Here is a 23443-nt window from a genome sequence, read left to right as displayed (position 1 = left end):
CACCTCACTTGCAATCTGATTTCTGTTGGACAACTCATTCTTGACTCACACTGTATTGTCACATTTACCGATCATTTTTGTATTGTGCAGGACCGCTTAACGAAGATGGCGATTGGACTCGGTGAGCTAAAGAATGGGGTGTATGTCTTTCGGGAATTGGAGCAGCCTATTTCATCTCATGCTACTACGGCAGACTCGACACTTCTCTTGCATCGTCGTCTTGGTCACCCTTCAAGCCAACATCTATCTTATGCTAGTAGTGCTAGTAAAAATAGCAAAATAAAGAAAGAGTTAGACTCTTGTGATATATGTTTTCGTGCTAAACAAACTCGCACGGTTTTTCCTTTAAGTGAGAATAAAGCTGATGATTTATTTAATTTAATTCATTGTGATTTATGGGGTCCTTATACAAAATCATCTTCCTCTGGTTCTCATTATTTCTTAATTATTGTTGACGACCATTCACGAGCGGTTTGGGTGTATTTGATTAAGGAGAAAAGTGAAGTTCCGGGTTGTTTGCGTAGTTTTCGAGCTATGGTTCAAACTCAGTATGATAAAGTTGTAAAAATCATACGTTCTGATAATGGCACAGAGTTCACTACTACTCCTTTGTTACAGTTTTATCAGGAAGTGGGAATTTTGTTTCAGTCTTCTTGTGTAGGTACCCCACAACAGAACGGACGAGTTGAACGCAAACACAGGAATATTTTGGAAGTAGCTAGAGCCTTGAGGTTCCAAGCTTCTCTTCCAATTCGATTTTGGAATGATTGTGTTAAAACGGCAGTTCATTTGATTAATAGAACTCCGACTAAGGTACTTGATGGAAAGTCCCCGTATGAGATTTTGTTTGGTAAAGCTCCGAATTTGGAGTTATTGAGAGTATTTGGGTGTTTATGTTATGCTCATAACAAACCACGAAACAAGGATAAGTTTGCTCCGCGTGGTCGAAAATGTGTGTTTTTGGGGTATCCATTTGGGCAAAAAGGATGGCGAGTGTATGATTTGGAGACAAGGGAATTTTTTGTTTCAAGAGATGTTCGATTTATTGAAGATGTATTTCCTTTTTCTACAGAATCACAAATTGAATCCCCACAAGATATGTCAAAGGAGTTTGCAAATTTGGACTTTGGTGTTCCTGATGATTCCGTCCTTGCCTCACATGTGCCTGATGAGAGGGGGAGTACTCCTATTCCTGCTCCTGCTATTCCTGCTCCTACTACTCTTGTCTACACACGTAGACCACGCACAGGTCAGCGTGCTAGTACTAGTCAGCCTTCACAACAGCCCAGCACATCACCAGCACCAACAGTGCGTGTGTGTGATGATGAAGCTGTGCTGGCAGGGGCTCCTACACCTCTTGATGCCTCGGCCCCTTCACTTGCTGCCCCAACTCAAACGACTCGTCAGCGTCGTCCTCCTTCTTGGCATACAGATTATATTTGTCACTCGGCAACACATACACACCCCATTTCTACACCCGTGCCAACGTCGTCTTCAGGTACGCGGTTTCCAATTGCTTACTATGTGACATATGATAAGTTTAATACTAGTCATCATGCATTTGTTGCTGCTTTAAATGCTAACATTGAACCCAGATCGTATAAAGAAGCATCACAACATGAACGTTGGCGAAAGGCTATGAGAGCCGAGATTGATGCCCTGGAAAGAAATCATACATGGGAGATCACTGATTTACCACCAGGAAAGAAGCCAATTGGGTGTCAATGGGTTTTTAAAATTAAGCTTCGGTCAGATGGTACAGTTGAACGTGATAAGGCACGGTTAGTTGTCCTCGGCAACCACCAAAAAGAGGGTGAAGATTATACGGATACTTTTGCTCCAGTGGCTAAAATGGTCACTGTTCGCACTTTTCTTGCGGTTGCCGTTGCAAAGAAGTGGGAAGTTCATCAGTTGGATATAAATAACGCCTTTCTCCATGGTGATTTGAATAAGGAGGTATATATGCGTCTTCCCCTTGGTTTTACCGGTGCCTCTCCCGGTAATGTATGTCGACTACGCAAATCCCTCTATTGTTTGCGTCAGTCACCTCGTAATTGGTTCAATAAGCTTACTTCTTCCCTCCGAAAGTATGGATTTCAACAATCTCATGCTGATCATACTCTGTTTACATATCGGAAAGGGGGAGACACGTTGTTGGTTTTAGTGTATGTCGATGATATTTTGGTTGCAGGGAATAATCCTATCTTGTGCTCAGCTTTTAAACGCTATCTAGATGATTGCTTTCGCCTCAAGGATCTAGGTCCCTTGAAGTATTTTCTTGGCATCGAGTGTGCGAGATCTTCGGAAGGTATGTTTCTCAACCAACGTAAGTATGCATTAGACATACTAGAGGAGGCTGGTCTTCTTGCGTGCAAGCCTGTCGAGACTCCTTTGCCACAGAACCACCAGCTTGCACTGTCTACTAGCCCACTGTTTTCGGACCCAGCACAATATCGACGTTTGGTTGGTCGCTTGATTTATCTCACTATTACTCGGCCAGATTTATCATATGCTGTTCATATCTTATCTCAATTTATGCAAGCCCCGAGATAAGATCATTTTGATGCTGCCATTCGTGTATTGAAGTATTTAAAGGGACACCCCGGGCAAGGTCTAATGCTACGTGCTGATTGTGATTTGCAAATCTATGCTTTTTGTGACTCGGATTGGGCAAGTTGTCCCATTTCTCGTCGGTCTGTTAGTGGTTATTTTGTGACCTTGGGTCGGTCTCCAATATCTTGGAAAACAAAGAAACAGTCAACGGTTTCACGCTCATCGGCAGAAGCTGAATACCGTGCTATGGCTCATGCGTGTGCTGAGGTTAAATGGCTGCGAGTGTTGCTTGCTTCCCTTGGGGTCCAACATCGCCAACCTGCTCGTTTATTCTGTGACAGTCAGGCTGCAATCCACATAGCTTCAAACCCGGTCTTTCATGAACGCTCGAAGCATATTGACATCGATTGTCACTTCGTGCGTGAGTTGTTGCTACGTGGTATCATTTCTATGGCACATGTTGGTACTAAATTTCAGTTGGCAGATTTTTTCACTAAGGCCCTTGGGGTTCCTGCTTTTTCCTTTCTATTGTCCAAGTTGGGCGTTCGTGATCTTTACGCTCCTACTTGAGGGGGGGTATTGTGGATATAATTTAGGCAAGTTGTATGTGTTAAGGAAATAAGTGTTTGTTTCCTAAGTTTGGTTAAGTCGGCTGCCTAGTCAATGTACAATTAGGGTTCTCTGTATTCCTAGTGCTATATATATTGTCAAGCTTCCGCAAAGTAATACAAGTCAATTGACATATTTCCCTAAACTTTATCACCTGCACTTAGACATAAGGTGGAAGGTCTGCTTGCTAAGCGTGTGTCTTTTGCTGAATTTCCCAAGCCTAGTGTGGATAGAGGCAGTATAAAATCGGGCCATACTCCTGCTCAGTTAGGCCCGCGTTTGCCAGATGTTAGTTCAGGTACATAATTGGTCAGATGAAATTAATTTTGATGAAGTAAGATAAGTTATGAGCGAGATGCTTAGTCAGAAATGCTTTTCCTAATAAAAAAAAAATTGCGAGCTTTTGTTGCTTAACTGATATTTTTCTTCTTGCTCTGTCAATCTTTGTCACAGATGGATGTGTGCAACAATCTCGTATAAAAACATTAACTGCTAAGTATATGTCTTTGGAAATTTTTTATAGAGATGACATAAAGTCCGGGCATACATCTCAGCCAGTCCAGTCTTTTCCTACAGAAAGTTCAGGTATGTCTGCTGATAAAATATTTATCATTTTTCAGGTTATTAGTTTCTACCTAAAACGGAGAATTTGTTGTACGAAATGCTTATTATAAAGTCGCATCAAGTATTCCTGCTCAATACAGGGATCATATGACTAAGCTTGTCAAAGCTCCCAAATTGAATAGGTTAACTAATCACAGTTGAATACTTGAATGCTTTTAAACTGCCAAAATACGTAAGATTCCTCTGAAGCTGGTCTTTTCTAGTTCCAAGATCAAAGTTTACATAAAGAAATAGAATTAATATTCAAGAGCAAGTATTATTGTATTTGTGTCCAGAAGAAAATGAATTTTCATGTTTTTCCTCAACATTTATGTATACTACACTAAATTTAAAGACATGATTTTTCATGCGAACACCTTTTCACTAAAAGATATGATTCTTAAAATTTTTAAATTTGTGTCCAATAAATCAACGTGATTATTATTATGATTGAACAGGAGTTAATGTTTATGCAAAACCTCAGCCAAATAAAGTTGATTCTAAGGCGAGAGACTCTCTGAGTGTTACAATGGTTCTTGATAGTTATCTACCAAACCATCCTGCAATGTCACCCACATGGGAGTAAGTTTCTTTCTTTTGGCTTCTTGAGTATAACAGCATGTCATTTGGGAGCATCGTGTGTCTTAATTGACTTTGCACTGAGGCTCTAGGGCCCTTATTGTCTTGGTATGGCCTTAAACCTTTTCAAACATTGTTTTGAGCTCAAATTTGTTTACTTTTGCAGGGGAGCTTTTAAGATCGCGAGTGATCTTTTGCCATGTAGTGTCTTTGATGAAATTCAAGCACATCCTCCATGTAAAGTTCATAGCAAAGTGTACAAGCTGTCAAAACAATTTCCCAAGACACTTCCCTTTGAAATGCTGCCTCGAAAAAACTCTTGGGTGGATATCTTTGAGAAAGACGTTCCCAGTGAGCTTGACATCGGACTATACTTTTTCACCCCTAGGATGTCCAATTCAATTGGAGATTCTAAATTGGATAATTCATTAACGGTTGGACATGAACAATGTTACTCTCCCCTCTTGGAGTACCTAGACATACATGAGCAGCTCTTGAGAACTCAAATTGATGGAGTGGAGTTGTTTGTCTTTTCCTCTAAAAATTTGCCAGAGGATTCCTGCAGTAAGATTTGTCCTTACTACTTGCAGTTTTGTTCTCCACGATTACAGCGTTCCAATTTAATAATGTTTTCTCTATTTCTCATGTCCTTTTGTTCTAGCAGAAATAAATCGAAAGTTTTACTTATGGGGACTACTTCGACCTACTTCTTTCAGAAAGCCTTAGCCTAGAAGACAACTTTCTCCTTCTCTGCATGCCAGTTCAACCAGCCTGCGGTAGTAGTAACCTCACATACACATCACATCATTTGATTCATTTCTCATCCTTCCTGACATTGTTACAAATGTTACATATTACCCAGTGTTTCCTTCATGAAGTTGAGGTTACGAGCATAAGTCATCTTATTTTGACTTACTGGGAGATACAGTCTTCCTATGATCAGGGTAATTGTCATTTGTGCAGGAATTCGAACTTGTGGGCATGTTCTCTTCTCACTTAGGATGTTTGCTGGGTATTATTAGATTGCTATCATGGTCAAATAAATGGTGGTGAATCTTTAGAGGTGTTTATGTCTTAAATTAAGGAATAAGATGAGGATTATCAAGGTACTGAACTTATAATGCTTGTTAATACGTATGCTTTGAACCATGGTTTTGACGTTATTGTTGAGTATAGATTAGTAACAATCATTAAAGTGTAATTATGGGGCCATTTTATTTTGTATCCAAGCTTTCTTAATGAAACTCTTAAGTTATAAAACACAAGACCAAATTGGTGATAAGAAAACTGAATGTTTATGTGGTGATCACCATAAGCTTCATGATGTAGCAGCCTTAATTCCCCCACTTTATCTGTATTTTGTTTGTTTTTACCAAAAATCTATTAACTGAATTTCACTCATTTTAAAATTTAAATGATAAATACTATGGTATCATGTTATTTATAATTCGGCAAATCTCTAAATTCATACGAGGTATTGAGGTATTAGTTGAACACAACCATACTAGTTTTACGATCCGATAACATTTTGTCCCCATTTATCACGTTGGTTATCTCCAAAACCTACTAAAGAAGCTTAACATAGATAATAGACGTTTAGTTGTTGGTAGTTGTCAAATGTTAACTCATGGAACCGAGTTTCGGTAATGTCCATTAAATTAGTCAGTAATCCAGCCTTGTTATAATAATGATCCAACATGGATTGATGTAATTGGCACAGGTAATGTAGAATTCATGAATTTACAAGAGTGCCTACAAAGTGCACTTCTATCTAAAGAAAACCGCAAAGAAAGCTAACATCAGGAACCAAGTACTCTTAAGGTTTCATGTCTCTTATAGCTGTATACTGCAGTAACTGATCATAAAACCCAAAATGAAAGAATTAAGTTAAAACAAACTCTGCACAAGATATTATAAAGAAGTCATTCGACTACAAGTACATATTTAACATTCTAAAGAAGTGCCGGGAGTAACTTCATCATAATATAAGATAGCATTACATGTCCACTGTAAGATATAGGAAAAATATAGCATAGTTGAACTTCACAACCTCTCAGTGACACCAGCAATTATAATTTACAGGAATCCCAACTAACACTAGAACAAGTAAACCTACATTGCTGGCTGCAAGATGTTGAAAATACCTCTAAGCCATCCCTCCACTAGTGGCTGTTCTGATGATCTGGAATAGAGCTGAGATAGAAAAGGAGGCAAAAGCAAAAATCAATATAGACATTAAGCAATGAACTAATGAAGGCCTGAAATATATTAATATAAAAATTACAAACACAAAAGAAAATAAAATAAAAGGAAAACAGAATAAAACTCGACAAGAAACTGTATTAGCTCTTAATGCAGCAAATAATAATTCCAGGCCCCTGGCTTGCTTATAATACCTCCGATTCTTATTACTCGCAACAAAGGGGTATTATTTGTGAGATATAAAATATTCTTTTGTTGCGAGTAATAAGAAGCGGAGGTAGTATTTAGTAAGGTTACAAGTACTTCCAACTATATAAATTCATTAAATTGTGAGTTGCAGTTAATTACATGAGTACATGACTTTTGATTACAAGGACTCTATTTCTAGCCTACTACCACAAAGGCACAAACTATGCTAATCCCTAATCAGACATGCAGGGTGCAGGTTAATCTAGTGTCAAATACATAACGCTGTAAATTCTAGACACAAAGACAGTTTTAAAATTAAACAAAGGTGCAGGGACACAAGCTAAAATGGAACATATTCCTGATTTTAGAAGACTTCATTAGCTCTACACACATACTCAGGCTAGCTTGATTGTTAATTAAAGTTGAAATGCTTTCCTTCTACGATTAAGCAGTTCTAAATTAAAGTGCCTAGGTAAGGCCCTTGACAAAATAGAAAACAACTATGTGACCTAGAGGCTCTGGGTCAAATAAATGCAGATATCTTAAAGTTTTAGTCAACCCACACTCATATATCATCTCCAATACTCTGGTTTAGGACCAAGTGACACGGAGAACAATAGCCGTTGGGCACCGCATCTCTACAGCTAATGACATTCTGTAGTCATCCTCAAGATGAGCAGATAAGAGGTTGACCCTACTCACCCCCAATATCCAAGAAACCATGGAACCATAAGGTCTAGGATTTAGTCTGCTTGGGATGGAGAAAAGATTGTCACCTCAAAGGTTTTCAGCAATAGTCTATCATGCTTTTTGATGAGATATGCCTAAAGAAAGGAGAAACAGATCAACTTCTTTTAAACAGAAAGCTCAAAGCTAAAATAAATACTGCAGATTCCTTCATCTTCTAACTTTTGCAAAGCAAGGAGAGTTTTATTGGATTGCATAAAAGCACCATTCCAGACACCTGATAAAATACTCTATTATATACAGTCAAGATGCTTTGAGAAACCATTAACCCATTCAGACCTAAATACGGAGTATTAAATTTTTCTTCAACGACAGGAATGTCAGAGCACCAGAAAGGCAAAATTTTCAGTTATAACCTTTAAATAGTCCTCTCCATCCATCCCTCAACTGTCGATACCATCATATACTAGACTAATATCCGCTATCACTGCAATTGACAAAGATGAGACCTACTATAAATTCAACATACTAAGAGCAACATACGCCAGGAACGACAAACTTGTATAAATATGATTAATAACAAAAGGTTGCAAATGTAACCTTCACATTCCAAAGATCACAAGGTCCTAAGACTCCTAACCTTAATTGAAAAAAACCTACCTAGTCATATGGATAGTAAAGAAGAAGTAAATGTAAGCAAGCAATGAGTAAGCAATTTCAGAAAACCAAACACCCTCCTATCCCAACTTCCCAACAAATTGAAGGTCAAAATGAAACATGCACACATAAGTAAAATTGGATGCAACCATATCTTCTCCTGCCCTTGCTAGTTGAGCATAGATGTCCTTGTGATTATTTCAACTTTGTGAGCATATGAACAAGGTAATACCAATTGTAGGATTTAGCTGGAGACTAAAGGGGTAATGATTTTGTGGAGCTGAGATATATGAAAAATGCGACATTGTATTGCAGGGTAGCATAAAGCAGTTCAAAGGTAGAAGAAAGTGCTTACATGATCCGATAACAACGAACACAAAGAATCCAAGTAATACAGGCCCAACAGGATATGTGTTTCCCTTCTTTGTTGTGCTTTCGGCCACTAAACCTCTTTTCTTGATGTTCTTTTCAAATTTCTCCACCTTCCTCTCCGAAAGACGCCTTGAAGTTGTCTGTGTACAGTATAAGAATGATAAGAACACTATAGAAGTATAAATATAATAGGTTAATAGCTGGTTTTGCAGTCAGATCTTAATAGATGTTTCACACTTGGATCCACCAAAACAACAACACATTGCTAACCCTTGACTCGATTGCTAGGCAAACACAAACCTTGTTGAAATTTCACTGATATAAGACTTATCTATTAGAACTACCACTTGGCTTGCCCACCAATAGGATGATACATCAACTCCCAGATGAAAGTATTGTTGAATCTTGCATCTAGATTTTTCTGAGCTCAATCTCTTTTGGGGCTATTATCATCTAGAGACCTTACCAACTAGAAAATTATTCAATCAAACATACACTCCTCAAAACAAAATTTTTCTTTCTATATTCATCGCTACTGACTTTTTCATTAAACCGTTACAGAAGCATTTGAATTAGGAATTGGTAGCTCATTGAAACCTATCAAATATACTCATCCAATGAGGATTCTAACATCCAGAGTTTGTCATGTAATTTAATTCCTTTGGAATCCCACAATGTGACAATTTTACATTTGAACATTCATATACAAAACGTGAAATAACATCAGGGTTATTAGTATATGATCCAAGCTTCATTTTTCCAAACGAGAAATATATTATTAAAAAAGAAAAAAAATTCTTCAGAAGATAATCATAAGAGTTCATCCTATATTCCAATGCATTGATCACATAATTGATGAAGTCACTAAACTGAAAATTAAACAAAAGAAACAGCATTCATAACTAATTACAAGATCAACACCAAGGTACATATTAAAAGCATAAAAATACATCAAATCAAATGGGTAAATCAAATTTGCAAACAAAGTTCAAGCATCCTATTTCTGAGGTTCTTCAACTCACAAATTTAACGATCGAACCCTAAAAAAAGCTAGATCTAGGCTAAATTGGGCAAAATAAAACTACAAATAATAAATCTTAGTAAGTAATAAAATCAGCAACGAAAATGAAGAAATAAAAGAAGAAAAGGATGAAATCTTGCAAATTATAAACAAGAAAGAGAGAGAGTGGTTATGGAATACCATGATTGAAGACGAGATCTGAAAACGAGGAGGAGCAAGAGGTAAACGTAGACTTAGTTTTTTTTTTTTTACCGTGTGTTGAATTGAAGAACAATAACGACAATTGCTATAAATAGTCAGAAGGCCAAATGGGTCGAGGAATCCTGGATTCTACAAGACAACGCGCATATTTTTGGCTACACTCCACTCGGGTTTAGCCGCCTCTCAACCTTTGGCCCTCTAGGTATATTTGTGGGTTAGATACTTTGAGAGTGAGGGGGGAATGGTAAGGGATCTCCACTCTCAAAGTGTTTTTAGTAGGGATTGAACCTCAAATCTCAAGGTTGGAAGGTGCAATCTTTTCCACTAGGTAAATCTCTAGGCACTCATTGGACCCTCTGTACGATTATACATAACCAAAATTACATACATTAATACAAAGGAAAAATAAATTTTATTAATGCCAACTATTGACGATTTATTTTTATTAATTCCAATTAAGGTTCATTATTTAATAATCTCAACCATAAAATCAGTTTGCCTTTTGTAGTCCCAACGGTCAACACTAAGTCAACGACTTGTTGTAACCGGTGATCAATAGTCGAATACACTTGTCAGCAAGTGATTAGTCTAAAATAAATAAATAAATATATATATATATATATATATATATATAGAGGAAGGCTCATGTAAGAACCCTCCTCTATATAAAAACCCAATCTTATATAAGAACCAATCTCAGCCCTTTATTAGTTTTGATCTAACCATCTAAAATGATCCTTTAGTAATGGCATTTCTGTAATTTTGAGAATTTCGTATTTAGAACATAGAAAAAAAATTTAGAACATAGAAAAAAAATTTAGAACATAAGTAGAAAAGTTTAGAACATAAGAAGAAAATTTTAGAACATAAGAAAAATAATTTGAAAGATAGCAAAAATTTAGAACATAAACAACCAAAAAAGTTAGAACATAAGAAAAATAATTTAGAACATAAGTTGAAAAAAATAATCGTAGCATAGGTAAAAATTGATAACATAATCTGAAAAAAATAATTTAGAACATAGAAAATATTTAGAACATAAGCTGAAAAAATAATTTAGAACATAGGAACAAATTTAGAACATAATCTAAAAACAATTTAGAACATTAAAAATTATTTGGAACATAAGTAGAAAAAATTTAGAATATAGGAAAAACTTTAGAACATAAGCTGAAAAAATAATTTAGAACATAGAAAAAAAAATTTAGAACATAAGCTGAAAAAAATAATTTATAACATAGGAACAAATTTAAAACATAATCTAAAAAACAATTTAGAACATTGGAAAAATTTTGGAACATAAGTAAGAAAATTTTTCGAATATAGGAAAAACTTTAGAACATAAGTTGAAAAAAATTTAGAACATAGAAAAAAGTTTAGAACATAATTAGGGTTCTTACATAAGAAAGGAATCTTATATAAGGTGGGGTTCTTACCAGATCCCTCCCCTATATATATATTAATAAAATAAAAAACAAAAACAAAAACCTAACCGCCACCACCCCTTCACTGTGAAACCCAAGGCAAAACCCCCAGCCCACTAGAACACGGTCGGCCGCCTTCCCTAACCACCAAAAATGGCCGCTGACCCCTCCTAACCCCCAAAACCATCAGCCACGCCCCACCCCACCACCTAAACCACTCCCTCCCTTCCCTCCTTCCTCGCTAGAAAACCATCAAAAGTAGACCACCACCTCTTTTCTCACGAACCCCAAACATCCACCACCAATCAATACCACAATCACCTAGCCGCACCACCAATCACCAACCTTCAGCAATTACCCCAATAGCACCGCAAGCAAGCCTACAACTCGCAGCTCCAACCACCACCCACGCACAAATCCGACCACCATAGCAGCCCACAGCTCCAACCAAGCATCGTTGCACAAATTCGACCACCATAGCAGCCTGCAGCTCCAACCAAGCACCGCTGCACAAATCCTAACCACCATAGTAGCCCGCAGCTCCAACCAAGTCATGCAACTTGCAGTTACAACCAAGCACCACTGCACAAATGGCAGATGGTTTAGGGGTTGGGAAGGTCGGACGGCCACGGAGGATTAGGGAGGTTGCTGGCACATGGTTTTAAATAATTTAATTTACTTAAATAAAATTAAAGGTAAGTGACCTAATTGTAGTATTAAAAAATTATAAAAAAAAAATATAAGGTAAATAGTTTAATTAAAAATAATGAATGTGAGAGGAAAAAAATAAAAAAAAGTATTAGAGAGTTTAGATGAGACCATGATAACAAAAAGATATAATATTAAAATGTATTAATTTTTTACCAAAAAAGAAATGTAACACTTAAAAAAACACGCTCGCATTTGGTATAATTATAACACTTACAAAAAAAACATGGAGGGAGTATAAAGATTATACTCTCTACGTCTTTTTTCTTTTTTTTTTTGGCTCCTTATTTTAACTTTGTACGTTAAAACATGTCTTAAAACGAACATCCCCCCCCCCCTCTTTTTTTTTAGTTGTAACCAATGGTGGAATTTTTTTTTCTCCTTTTAACTTTTCACGTTCTTCAAACACATGTCTTATAACACTTTTTTTTTTTTTTTTAAAAATGTTGCAATCAATGACGGATCTAGGAATTTAGTATAGGTCAAACCAGATTTTAAAACGTATTCATAAGTTAACTAAAATTTATCAAAAAAAAAAAACCTAAAGCCAAAAAGGACTAAAGAAGAAAGCTAAGTCGGTTTATATACTTTTTTTGTAAAAAGTCACAAAGGCAGGTGATGAGAATCAATCACAAGATTTCTTGGAAATGAGAGGAAAAATCTAACCACTTGAACTATCACTCACTCTCATGATCCCAAGTGATATTAATGACTTTAATCAAAGTTTAATCAAATGTGGGTGCTTCACACGTCAAGCTTTTAAACCTGATTTAAAACCCCCAAAAGTTGGGGAAAGGTCTTAAATTTTAAATAGCTGGCCAACCCACCAAATTTTAGAAAGTTTACAACCTTTATCAAAAATACAACATATTTAATTTAAAAAAAGAAAAAAAAAAGAAGAAAAAAAAAGGAAAAATTAAATCTAATAATCCCACCTTTGCTCTGTCTGCTCAAAACAAGCCCAACTTTTCGAAATCTGGGAACATGCCAACCTTTGCCATGTATTTTCTTAAAACAAGCCCAATTCATTAAATGACCGGTTAAAGGGAGTTTCTCCTTTCTTCTTCCAGTCACCTTGCCCTCTTTTATACTGTTGACCGTGGAGAGTAATTAATCACCATTACTCTTCTTACTCTCTGTCATCCTCTTTAAAAACCCACCTCCCCCATGGAATTTTTTTTCATCTCAAACCATTTACACTCTCAATCTCTTTGTTTCTTCTGCAATGGCAAGTCATGCTTCTGGCTCTTCCACTTCAAGGTCACGTTCAAGGCTGTCCCCCTTCCCTCACCAGGTGGTTTGCTACCACAATGAAGTGGCGCCACTTAGGACGGTGAAGTATAATGGTAAATATGGTAAAGTAATTGACAACACAAATGGACATAAGTGATGAAAGTAACATTAAACTGATAAAACAGAACATGTGTTTTAAGTAAAATACACCACAAAGATGAACTAGTACATTTAGCAAAATACATTTAGCATTGTTGAAGTTTACATATGTCTTATCAAAATTCAACCCTAGGATTGTTCACACCAAACTAACTAATTAGAAAGCAATTTCATCTGGCTGATCAAGGCTTTGATGTTGATGACTAACTGAAATTGTAGGAGCAAGTAATGGGGCTGTCACTAAGCATTTGAGGGGCAATTGATCCTGGAGGCTGCAAAATAGAAGTGGCAGGAGTTACATGGTTGCATGAGTTTTTTAAAAAAAAAATAACACAATTGATGGTACACTTACATTGCTCATTGTAGCCCCATCATCTGAGATCAGAACACCAAAGCCTCGAGGGATGTAAGCTCTCCCTCTGCCTCCTCTTCCTCTTCCCCTAGAACCTCTGGCTCCCCTTCCTGTTCCTCTAGAACCTGTGCCTGATGAAGGTGAAGTTGATGCTCCCATGTTCATGTTATCCCCCCTGCCACCTCTACCCCTTGTGTTTGTTGTGGCACCTCTTCCCCTGTTTGCACCTCCCCTATTGGTAACTCCTCCCATGTTGCTACCTCTTCCCCTGGTGACCACCCTACCACCTCTACCTAACCTTGAAGGTTCTGCAGTAGCTGCATAATGACTAGAGTCTGATTGCAATTCAGGTTGTTGTGTTGTGGAAGGGGTTGATCTAGGTCTACCCCTTGGTCTTTTTGTTGGAGGTGGTATGGGGGTTTCTTTGGTAGGACATCCTCTTTTGTTGTGGCCCTTTTGTTTGCAACCACTACAAGTCATTTCCATCCCATGCTTTGTCAATTTTCCTGGTTTTTTAGGATCTTCAAATGGATCTTTTCTTTTGCTTTTTCTTGGCCTACCAGGGCCTATTTTAATTGGGGGGGGGGGGATCCATCTCAAATGGGATTCTAGGCCAGTGCCTCTCACCATCAAGGGGTGGGATTGAGTTCTCATAAGCTTTGAGATACACATCTTTATGGTAACATGAATCAACATAATCCTCTGCATTTTTGTGTAAGTAGAAAATGGCAGCAACAACATGTCTACAAGGGATCCCAGTCAAATCCCATTTTCTTCATGTGCATGTCCTTTGATCCAAATTGACAGTAAGACTGTCCAAGTGGTAGCTAACTTGGAACAAAATAGAGGTTGATGGGAGAACATCACACTTTGATGCCTCTTCTTTCTCCTTTTCTAACTTCTTTTGTATCCTAGGGTAGAGTGATGTTGTCCATTTCAACATTTCTTCTTTTTTTGTCACAAGTCTCTTCATAAGAGAAGCCCTTATATCCTCAAGCATGTATAGCAAATGTTTTGCCCTAGCATGGATTATATATCCATTAAAGGTCTCTGCCATATTACTAGGTATCACATCTGCCTTAACCTCAGTTTTTAGGAAGGCCCTACAAAATACCTTTGGATTGTAAGATGTAAAGGCATCAGCTGCCTTAGGATCTGCCTTTCTTAATATTTCCAGGTTCTCATTATAGTCAGCCTCACTATATGACTTAGCACAAGACCAAAACATGAGTTTCATATCATCTCCCCTAAAATTCTTGTGCCAATGTGCAAATGTGTGCCTAGCACAATGTCTATGTTCAGCTCTAGGAAGAACTACTGAAACACTTCTAAGTATTGACTGAAAATAAAAACAAGTCACAAATAAGAGAAGCATTACAAAACAAACATACAATGAACATCTAAACAACAGTCAAGGTAAGAAGATACCTGGTGTTCATCAGAAACAACAACAATGCCAGAGCCATCACCTAGGTCCAAGCTTCTCTGCAAGTTGGTCAGGAACCACTCCCATGACAGGCTATTTTCACCTTCCACCACAGTCCATGCAATAGGATACATTTGATCATTACCATCCCTTCCCACTGCAGACATTAACTGTCCTCCTAGGAAAGTCTTCAAAAAACAGGCATCAATACAAATTATATTCCTGCAGCCTTCCTTCCAACCCTTTTGTACACCTTCAAAACAAACATACAATCTCTGGAACTCTTGTATGTTGTTACCCCCGGTCTTCAAAGTCACTAAATCCAACTGTGTAAGTGGACTTGCCTTTTTCAGAGCTTCAAGATAACTCCCCACTTTCCCATAGTGATCTCTCATTGACCCATGAAGCTTCCTGTGTGTATAATACTTCACCTTGTATGCAAAGTCCTTCTTCACTATCACTCTGTAGGCTCTTCTCACTGTCTCTATAATCTCTTTTGCAGGCCAATGAGGCCTTGCTTTAAACACATCCAACAGTTGCTCTGCTAATCAAGTTGATTTCAATTGGATATTCTTATCCATGTTTCTGGTGCATGTATGGTCAGCCATCAAAGTCTTCACCACAAACGCTGCTCTCCTGGAATCCCAAGAAGCATACAACCAAAATGGGCAGCCCTCCCTACACTTAACACCAATTCTCTGTTGCCTTTTCTTATTTGCAGCTACCACAGACAAATTCCTACCTTGAAATATAGCAAATTTAGCTACAGCTTCCTTGAAATCAGCCCTAGATCCAAACCTCTGACCTACCTGCCACTTAAACTGTGAGAAGTCTGTGTCCTTTGCAACTAGAAGACTTCTTCTCTGTCTTTTTTCTTCTACACTAACATCTTCATCACTTGGGTCAGGGGTATGAATTTCTTCCTCAGAGTCTTCATATTCTGAAAATACCTCCCCCTCCTGCTCTCTTATTGTGGTTATCACAGTCCCCTGCTCCCTTTGTGCACAAAGCTTCCCCTCAGCAGCCTCAGCTTGTAACTTATGAGCTAATTCAATAACACTACAATTAAAACCCTTGACTCTATCCCTAGCTACCCTCTGTTCATCATCACTTGTATCCACTTCATCCAATACAACATCCTCTTGCAATTCACCAAAGTCTGTATTTTCAGCATCTACCACCTCAGTACCAAAGTTAATATCATACACTTCATAGTCCCCTAGCTAATCATCACCATCATGACCACCATCCTCCTCATCCAATTCATTTACATAATCTGGATCTGACAATTCCTCATCACTATATACTGCATCATGCAGCAACAAATCTAGGGACAGGGGACTATTTGGCCTATTATCTTCCCATTCATAATCATCTGGAACTTCAGATCTAAGATGTGTTTGATGGGAATCATTTGTGTTTGGGGTTTCTGTTTGAGTATAGATTCCAGATGTGGGATGGTTGGAAAGTAATGGGAAATTATCAGTGGAAGTACAAGGTGGGTGGGTTTGTTTTATAGTGGAAAGTGCTAAAGATGTGGGGTCCAATGTAGAAACTGTCTTGTTACTGTTTTTGGGATGGTCAAGCATCTTATCTAGTACTACACATGATTCCTGGGTCAGCATAGTTCCTCTCCTTGGAATCAGTTTTTTAAGATTTTTGGGTCTCATGGGCTCAGTTTGGCTCATCTCATTTGGGCTTTTTATTGGGTTATTTGATCCAGTTAGGGATGGTTGACCCTGGCTAAAATCAAGTTCCACCCCATCATGCACTACATACAATTCCACACATCTACTGTCTAGCACAATTGCACCCAAAGTTCTAATCTCAGCATCATTATACACTAATCTCAAACCAGCAACAAAGTCAAAGCCAGACATCAAATAATAAACCTTATACTCATCACTGTAATCACCACACTTAGCAACTAGTTCTTTTAAGTAAAACCAACAAAGTTCATCTGGATCAACTGCAAATGTCTTACACTTCCCTCCCATATACACCCAAACACCTTTTTGTTTCTTAAACTTACCTCCATGTTTAAATTTCAAAGTCACACTATCCATAACAATCTGAAACGTTTTTTTAAAAAAAGAAGGGAAATTCAACAATCATGCAGTTCAAAATAAGGAAGTTCAACAATCACGCAATTCATTAGGGTAATCATGCAATTCAGCATTCCACTAACACCAATTCAACAATCAACAACGAAATAAATTGGGGAAAAAGCTAGGGTTAAACGCGACTTACCTCAAACACAACTACAACAACAAATTGCACTCCCTAATTCGCAATCATGTCCAAAAGCTTGCAACTTTCTTCAAATTAAGGGAGAATCAATGCCCAATTTCAGTTCATAAAGAAGCTTTTTTTTTTTCCTCGACCTTACATTAATGGAGTATCGAAGAGAGAAGGTTGGGAGAAATGAAACATGAAAGAAAAAAAAAATTAGATTACCTTTTTACCAGGTTGCCTGTAATTGGGCTTGTTTTAAGAAAATACATGGCAAAGGTTGGCCTGTTCCCAGATTTCGAAAAGTAGGGCTTGTTTTGAGCAGACAGAGCAAAGGTGGGATTATTAGATTCAATTTTTCCAAAAAAAAAAAAAGAAAAGCCTTTAACTTTATTTCAATGTTTCATTTTCTCTTACTTCTCAATCAGTCAATTTACTTCTCTCATATAAAAGGAAGCTCTGTGATTAATTTCGCTTGCACAGTTGCACACACATCAATACTTTCTCTCACGTAATTTTCCCTCTCACGTAAAAGGAAACTCTGTGATTACTTTTATTGTCAGGTGTTTCAAGGGTGGGGGAGGGGTTCGTTTCACGGGCTTATAGAGGGGTTTCGTGGGCTTTTCGGAGGACTGGAGGAGGAGTTTCATGGGGTTTTGGGGTTCCAATGGGACGGTGAAGGGAAGGGGTGGGGCTGTGTTTTTTAATAATTTTTTTTATGTTTTTTTATTTTTAAAAAAATACTTTTGGCTAATTAGGTATCGACACGTGCTATTTATGAAAAAAAAATTAACCCTTTCAACCGATAATCGTATAGGGATTGAAGAAAGTAAACACCACTAAAGTTCAGATTAATCCTGAGTAATTCAAAGTTGATATTATTTAAAGAAAATCGAGCAAAGTTGGGATTTATTAAAACCAATTATTGCCCTAGAGTGTGATTGTTTGGGTTGTAAAATTATCATTGTAAAATACTACCTCTGTTTTTTTTTCCATTCATCCACTATTCATTAGGTCGGTAAAACAAAAAAAGAAAATTGACCATCTATTACTACTTATATTACCAAAAAAAAAAAGAAAAAAAAACACTACAAGAAAATAACCTTTTCGTAGCGATTATTTTAACCTTTAGTATCGATTGTAATTGCAACAAAAAGCTTTCCCAACGAATGGTCATTCGATACAATATCCCTCGTTGCCTTAGCCTTTAGTAGTGGTTTTCAATATCGCTGGGGTTGGCCTCAATAATCGATACGAAAAACTACGTCCAATCGTGGTGATTATTGTAGCGATTACAATCGCTATAAATGTTGAACTCATTTTCTTCAAAAAAAAAAAAAAAAAAAAGCATGCATATGATCTTTATAAGATTCATGCAACCTCAAACTCTTATAGTAAATGTTTCACCAATAAGCTATGACATATTTTATGTATTCTATTTCAAACAATATTTATATATCTAGTGTTGAAAAGGCTTTTCGTATCGATTTTTGGGATTTAGTGGCGATTGTAAATGATACGATTTCTCAAAATTATATAAATGTGTAAAAATAGTGTGGATATGTATTATTATGTTTTTCGTATCGATTTTATATGGGAAAACCATGGCGATTGTAAAATGATACGAGTTCCTTAATTATTTCACAAACATGCTTGCATATTGTAGCGAATATACAATCGCTACGAAATAATCGCTACGAAAAGACATTTTTCTTGTAGTGAAAGTCTTATTAGAATCATAGAATCATTTCAATGTGTATAGATAGTATCCAAATAATGAGTATGAACTTTTTATAATTAATTTAAATTAATATGTAATAAAAGGTATATATGATTGATGATCAAACACTTACGTTTAGAATCCGTACAAAATGTAAGTGAGTAGAACAAATAAAAATAGAGGGAGTATTAATACGATTCTTTTTAGGGTTGAACGTATGATCTCAAAGCATATATATATATATATATATATATATATATATATATATATATATATATATATATATATATATATATATATATATATATATATATATATATATATATATATATATATATGTATAACTTTTTTTTTTGTTTGTAAAGAATTATTGTAAGTAGAGGCATGCGGCCATGAGTCAGACAAATTCGAAGAAAATTGTAGAAAAGCATTTGATTCATATTGTATTACTCCATAATATGTAAATTTAAGACATAATTAATTGTATAAGCCAACCAAAGTTTTAATTAGTCATATTCGACGTGACCAGAAAACTATTTTGAGCACTCCAACTGTTCCAAAATAATTGTTATTTGTACCGACTATAACCTTTGGTTAATTTTAAGGCCAGATATTATTATTATAATAAATAGAAAATATACAAATATACTGAAGAAATACCCGAAAAGGTAAAATCATTTTAGATATTTAGATAGATACTAAACCACTGAAGAGTTGGTTTACAACATAGAGATACATAACACAATTATAATTTTTAGGATTATGAATAATATATAGAAGGGAGTACAAACTTAACATTAACTTGATCAACGACAATTATTGACCAACTTCGTAGCACACTGATTTTACCTCCCCATTAATTTCTTCAATTTTGTTTTCTTGTATGCCTTAATGACATCAAAATTTATGGTAATTAAAATTATCAATTAATTACCTCCCCATTTATTTTCATTTTTAATTTTTTTTTTAAAATTGTTCTTACAAGGAAGATGAGGAGTTACAAATCAAGTATTTTATAATTGTTCTGTATAAGATCAACGACTCTAATCAACAAGCTTACTAAAAGCCTTAAGATAAGCTTTTCTTATCTCATTTCATCCCATTTTTCTTCAATTCCCCTTCCTTCAATCTTGCACCCTAAATCCATGCCTTTTAACTAAATTATATTGCTTCATTTTTCTTTCTTTCTTAAACCTTCCTTTTATATTAAATCATCCTAAATCTAACTAACAACGTTTTTTTTTATTTCACCATGATCATGGAAGAAGAAGAAATTAGTAGCTCTTATATTAATTTACTAGATAATCCAAACCCTTCACTCTACTCATACATTTTACCTTCTATTCCATCAACGGCCATTGATAGGTTTTTGCTAGGCGGCGATTACACCACCACGTCTTCCCGGTTTATGCAAACTAATAAATTGGAAACAACCACTCCCACCACCAAGCTCATGACCACTGTCGTACCAACAACCCTAGATCAAGCTTATTTAAGCAATTTTGCATCATCATCATCATGTAATGGTTATTATAGTAGTAATAACCCTAATAATAATTTTTATGGGGTTGGTACCATGCATAATAATAGTGCAAATGGATTGTTTTTTGAAGAAGTTGAGTCTCAAAATAGTGAAGTAAGACATGGAGAAGAACTATCATCGTCTAAACATGAAGAACAATCCCTCGTGTTTGAGGGTTGGAGATCATCTAAAGGGAAAAAAAGAAAAGCTTGTGCTATAGGGCAATGGTCTACAGACGAAGACAGGTTAGTTTTGTTTTATAAACACCACCTTATTATGCTTAGTTCTTTATTTTATTGGAAAATGAGATATACAATTAGATTTAATATATTTTTTTTAATAAAAAAAACCTATATTATGTGGTTTTCTCAATTTTAATTCTGTTATTAAAGATCTTGAATGGTTTTGTTTTATTTCATTTTTGGTTTGCATAAGAAAAAAAGGGTGTGTATAGGATTTATTTACTTATATATTTTTGCTAAATAGACAAAATTGTTTTGTATTTCTCTAATTTCTTTATTTGTTTGAATGATTTTGCTTTTTCTCATTTTCGTTTAATATGCTTGTTTGTTTACTAATGAAGGCTTCGTTCTCAATTAGGGGTTTAACTAGAAATTTTTTATCATTATTTTTGAAGTAATGTCTTAATATATTTCCATGTTAAAGATAGTAAGTATTTTTTTTTCTTATGTTTATAAATGAAGTCGACTCAAGAGCTTGGTAGAAAAACATGGTGAACGTAAATGGGCTTTCATCGCAGAGAAGATGGTAGGAAGGGCAGGGAAGCAATGTCGTGAAAAATGGATTAACCATCTACGGGATAATATCAAGGTATATAAATCATATTTTTTGATGATGAGTATTTGATTTAAGTAAATTAATTAGTAAAGTATTTTTACTACTTTAATGTTTACTCTAATTGAGTAACTTAGAGCTGAGTCCGCATCTACATATATCATGATTTGAGTAAATAAATCTTATTTGCATTCGAAATATTTTTGGAAAAACTTAAACAAAATTTGTATTATTATCTTCATAAGTGAAATTTTTCTAGCTTCTGTTCAAGGAAATCCTTTCTTCTATTTTCACCCTGAAATTGATTTTACACTAGTTGTGACACATAATTTTAAGTGATAAACTATTTGGTACTTATCATAGCACACATTTTGTTATGTAAAATGATTTTAATTATCAATTGTTATTGTAATTTTAATAGGACTAGCTTTTTGGCATGTTGTTAATTAAACCAAGGGAAAATGTGTGTGTGTTGTTTTTTTTTTTTTCTTTTAATCATCAAATGATTTTCTTACAGAAAATTGAAGAGTTTAATAGGAAGTGGAAAGGTGAGCATTCAAATATAGAGATAATGCTACATTCGTTCAAATAGCCAAATGTTTTTAAGTATAAATTTTCTTACAAATATTGAGAACTAGTATAATATTATGAAATCATATAATAACGAAGGAAAATAAGTTTCAACTTTTCTACATCTCTTAAATAAAATGTGATGCAACAATGACCATTACATGATGAATAAAAATAATTATTAAAATTTCGCTTATTTTGTAAATTCTTTGATTATTATTTCAGAAAGATGCATGGGACGAGGAAGAAGAGAGGATGCTAGTAGAGGCTCATGAGCAATTTGGTAATCGATGGACAGAAATAGCTAAGAAAATTCCTGGAAGAACCGAAAATTCAATCAAAAACCATTGGAATGCCACCAAAAGGAGGCAAAATTCAAAGAGAAAGAACAATAACAAGAATAAGGTTGAACCCGAGCCTAAAAATCATCCATCTATTTTACAAGATTACATTAAAAACAAATACCTAAACTCCGCCACCACCACCACCACAACCACAACCACACCCACCTTACTCAACACCAACACCAACACCACCCCCTCAACCTCTCATAGCTCGGTTTCCACAACCAACTCGAACAATGTCGTAGAAAGCCCACACCTTTTTCTAGACACGTCTAATGAGTCTACTTTGTCAAACCCTAGTCATCATGAGAAGTTGATGTTCATGAATAACCAATCTTGCTCTCAAGATGGTTATCCATCATATGATGCTGTGAGTGTGTACGAGACTGATCAAGTGCAGTTGAATCCGGTCATGGTTGCGCCTGATTATATGATGGTAAGACTCGGAGGTACTAGTACAAATGTTTACTCTGATAGATTGATATGTGACATGTTAAATGGAGATGCACCTCAGCTAGCTGCACCTAATGAGTGGATGATTAACAATAATCATATGATGAGTGATTATGTGGTGGAAAATGTTTTATATGATTCAAGTGAACATAGGAAAGATATGGATCTACATGAGATGATGATTTCTCTTAATTATCTCAAGAATAATTGTTAGTTATTCCATTTTACTTTGAATCCTACTTGTAGTACCATAACTTATTTTGCTTTTTTGTAAGGTAGCGGACAGTTAAACTTGTTTGTACGTACTTTATTTGTCCTTCGTTTATTAATACAAGAAATGTTTTGACCTTTTTCACTATTAATTTATTACGAGTATTAGCTTAGTTTTGACTATATTAAGTTAATAACTTGTGACTGTCTTAGATGTCTTATACGTAATATCGTTATTATTTGTATAGTGAGAAAAAAATTAATTACACGATGGGCTGAGTACGGTAATTACATGATATGAGTATTACAAGTATAAGTTTGCGCATAAGATATACCTTAAATTTGGGCATGAAAATGTACTCTTTTGTTATTATGTTGGATTTCTAACTACTTAGGTAAACTTTTGAAGGTTACTAAAAAGATAGTGTTATATTAGATGGATAAATTAATTTTGTACATTTTCATTTCATACCTCATGAGTTCAATACCTTGTAGTAGTAATGTTAAATTTTAATTTAAAGGGTCGATATAGAAAAGATTGAAAATTAAGACTGTGTATGAGTGAAGTGAAAAGTCCCACGGGGTGCAAAGATTCTTTTTTGTTATGAAATATATAGAAATT

General features: G+C 35.6%; 1 protein-coding gene across 1 annotated transcript; it reads left to right on the top strand.

Annotated features, from left to right (window-relative positions):
* The first annotated feature begins 21214 nt into the window (after positions 1–21214).
* Positions 21215–22825, top strand: LOC145566359 (uncharacterized). The gene is made up of 2 exons (XM_081625803.1): positions 21215–21280; positions 22040–22825. The coding sequence occupies exons 1-2, from the start codon at positions 21215–21217 to the stop codon at positions 22823–22825; spliced, it is 852 nt and encodes a 283-aa protein (XP_081481929.1).
* Positions 22826–23443: the final 618 nt, after the last annotated feature.

The sequence above is a fragment of the Chenopodium album genome, chromosome 11 (genome assembly GCF_948465745.1).
Source record: "Chenopodium album chromosome 11, dcCheAlbu1.1, whole genome shotgun sequence".
In the NCBI taxonomy this organism is placed as follows: domain Eukaryota; kingdom Viridiplantae; phylum Streptophyta; class Magnoliopsida; order Caryophyllales; family Amaranthaceae; genus Chenopodium; species Chenopodium album.
This window is presented reverse-complemented; position numbering and strand designations above follow the sequence as displayed.

Coding starts and splice junctions, on each gene's coding strand:
- LOC145566359 (XM_081625803.1), top strand. CDS start 21,215: ATGGTAGGAAGGGCAGGGAAGCAATGTCGTGAAAAATGGATTAACCAT. Junction 21,281..22,039: donor ATCTACGGGATAATATCAAG/GTATATAAATCA, acceptor TTATTATTTCAG/AAAGATGCATGGGACGAGGA.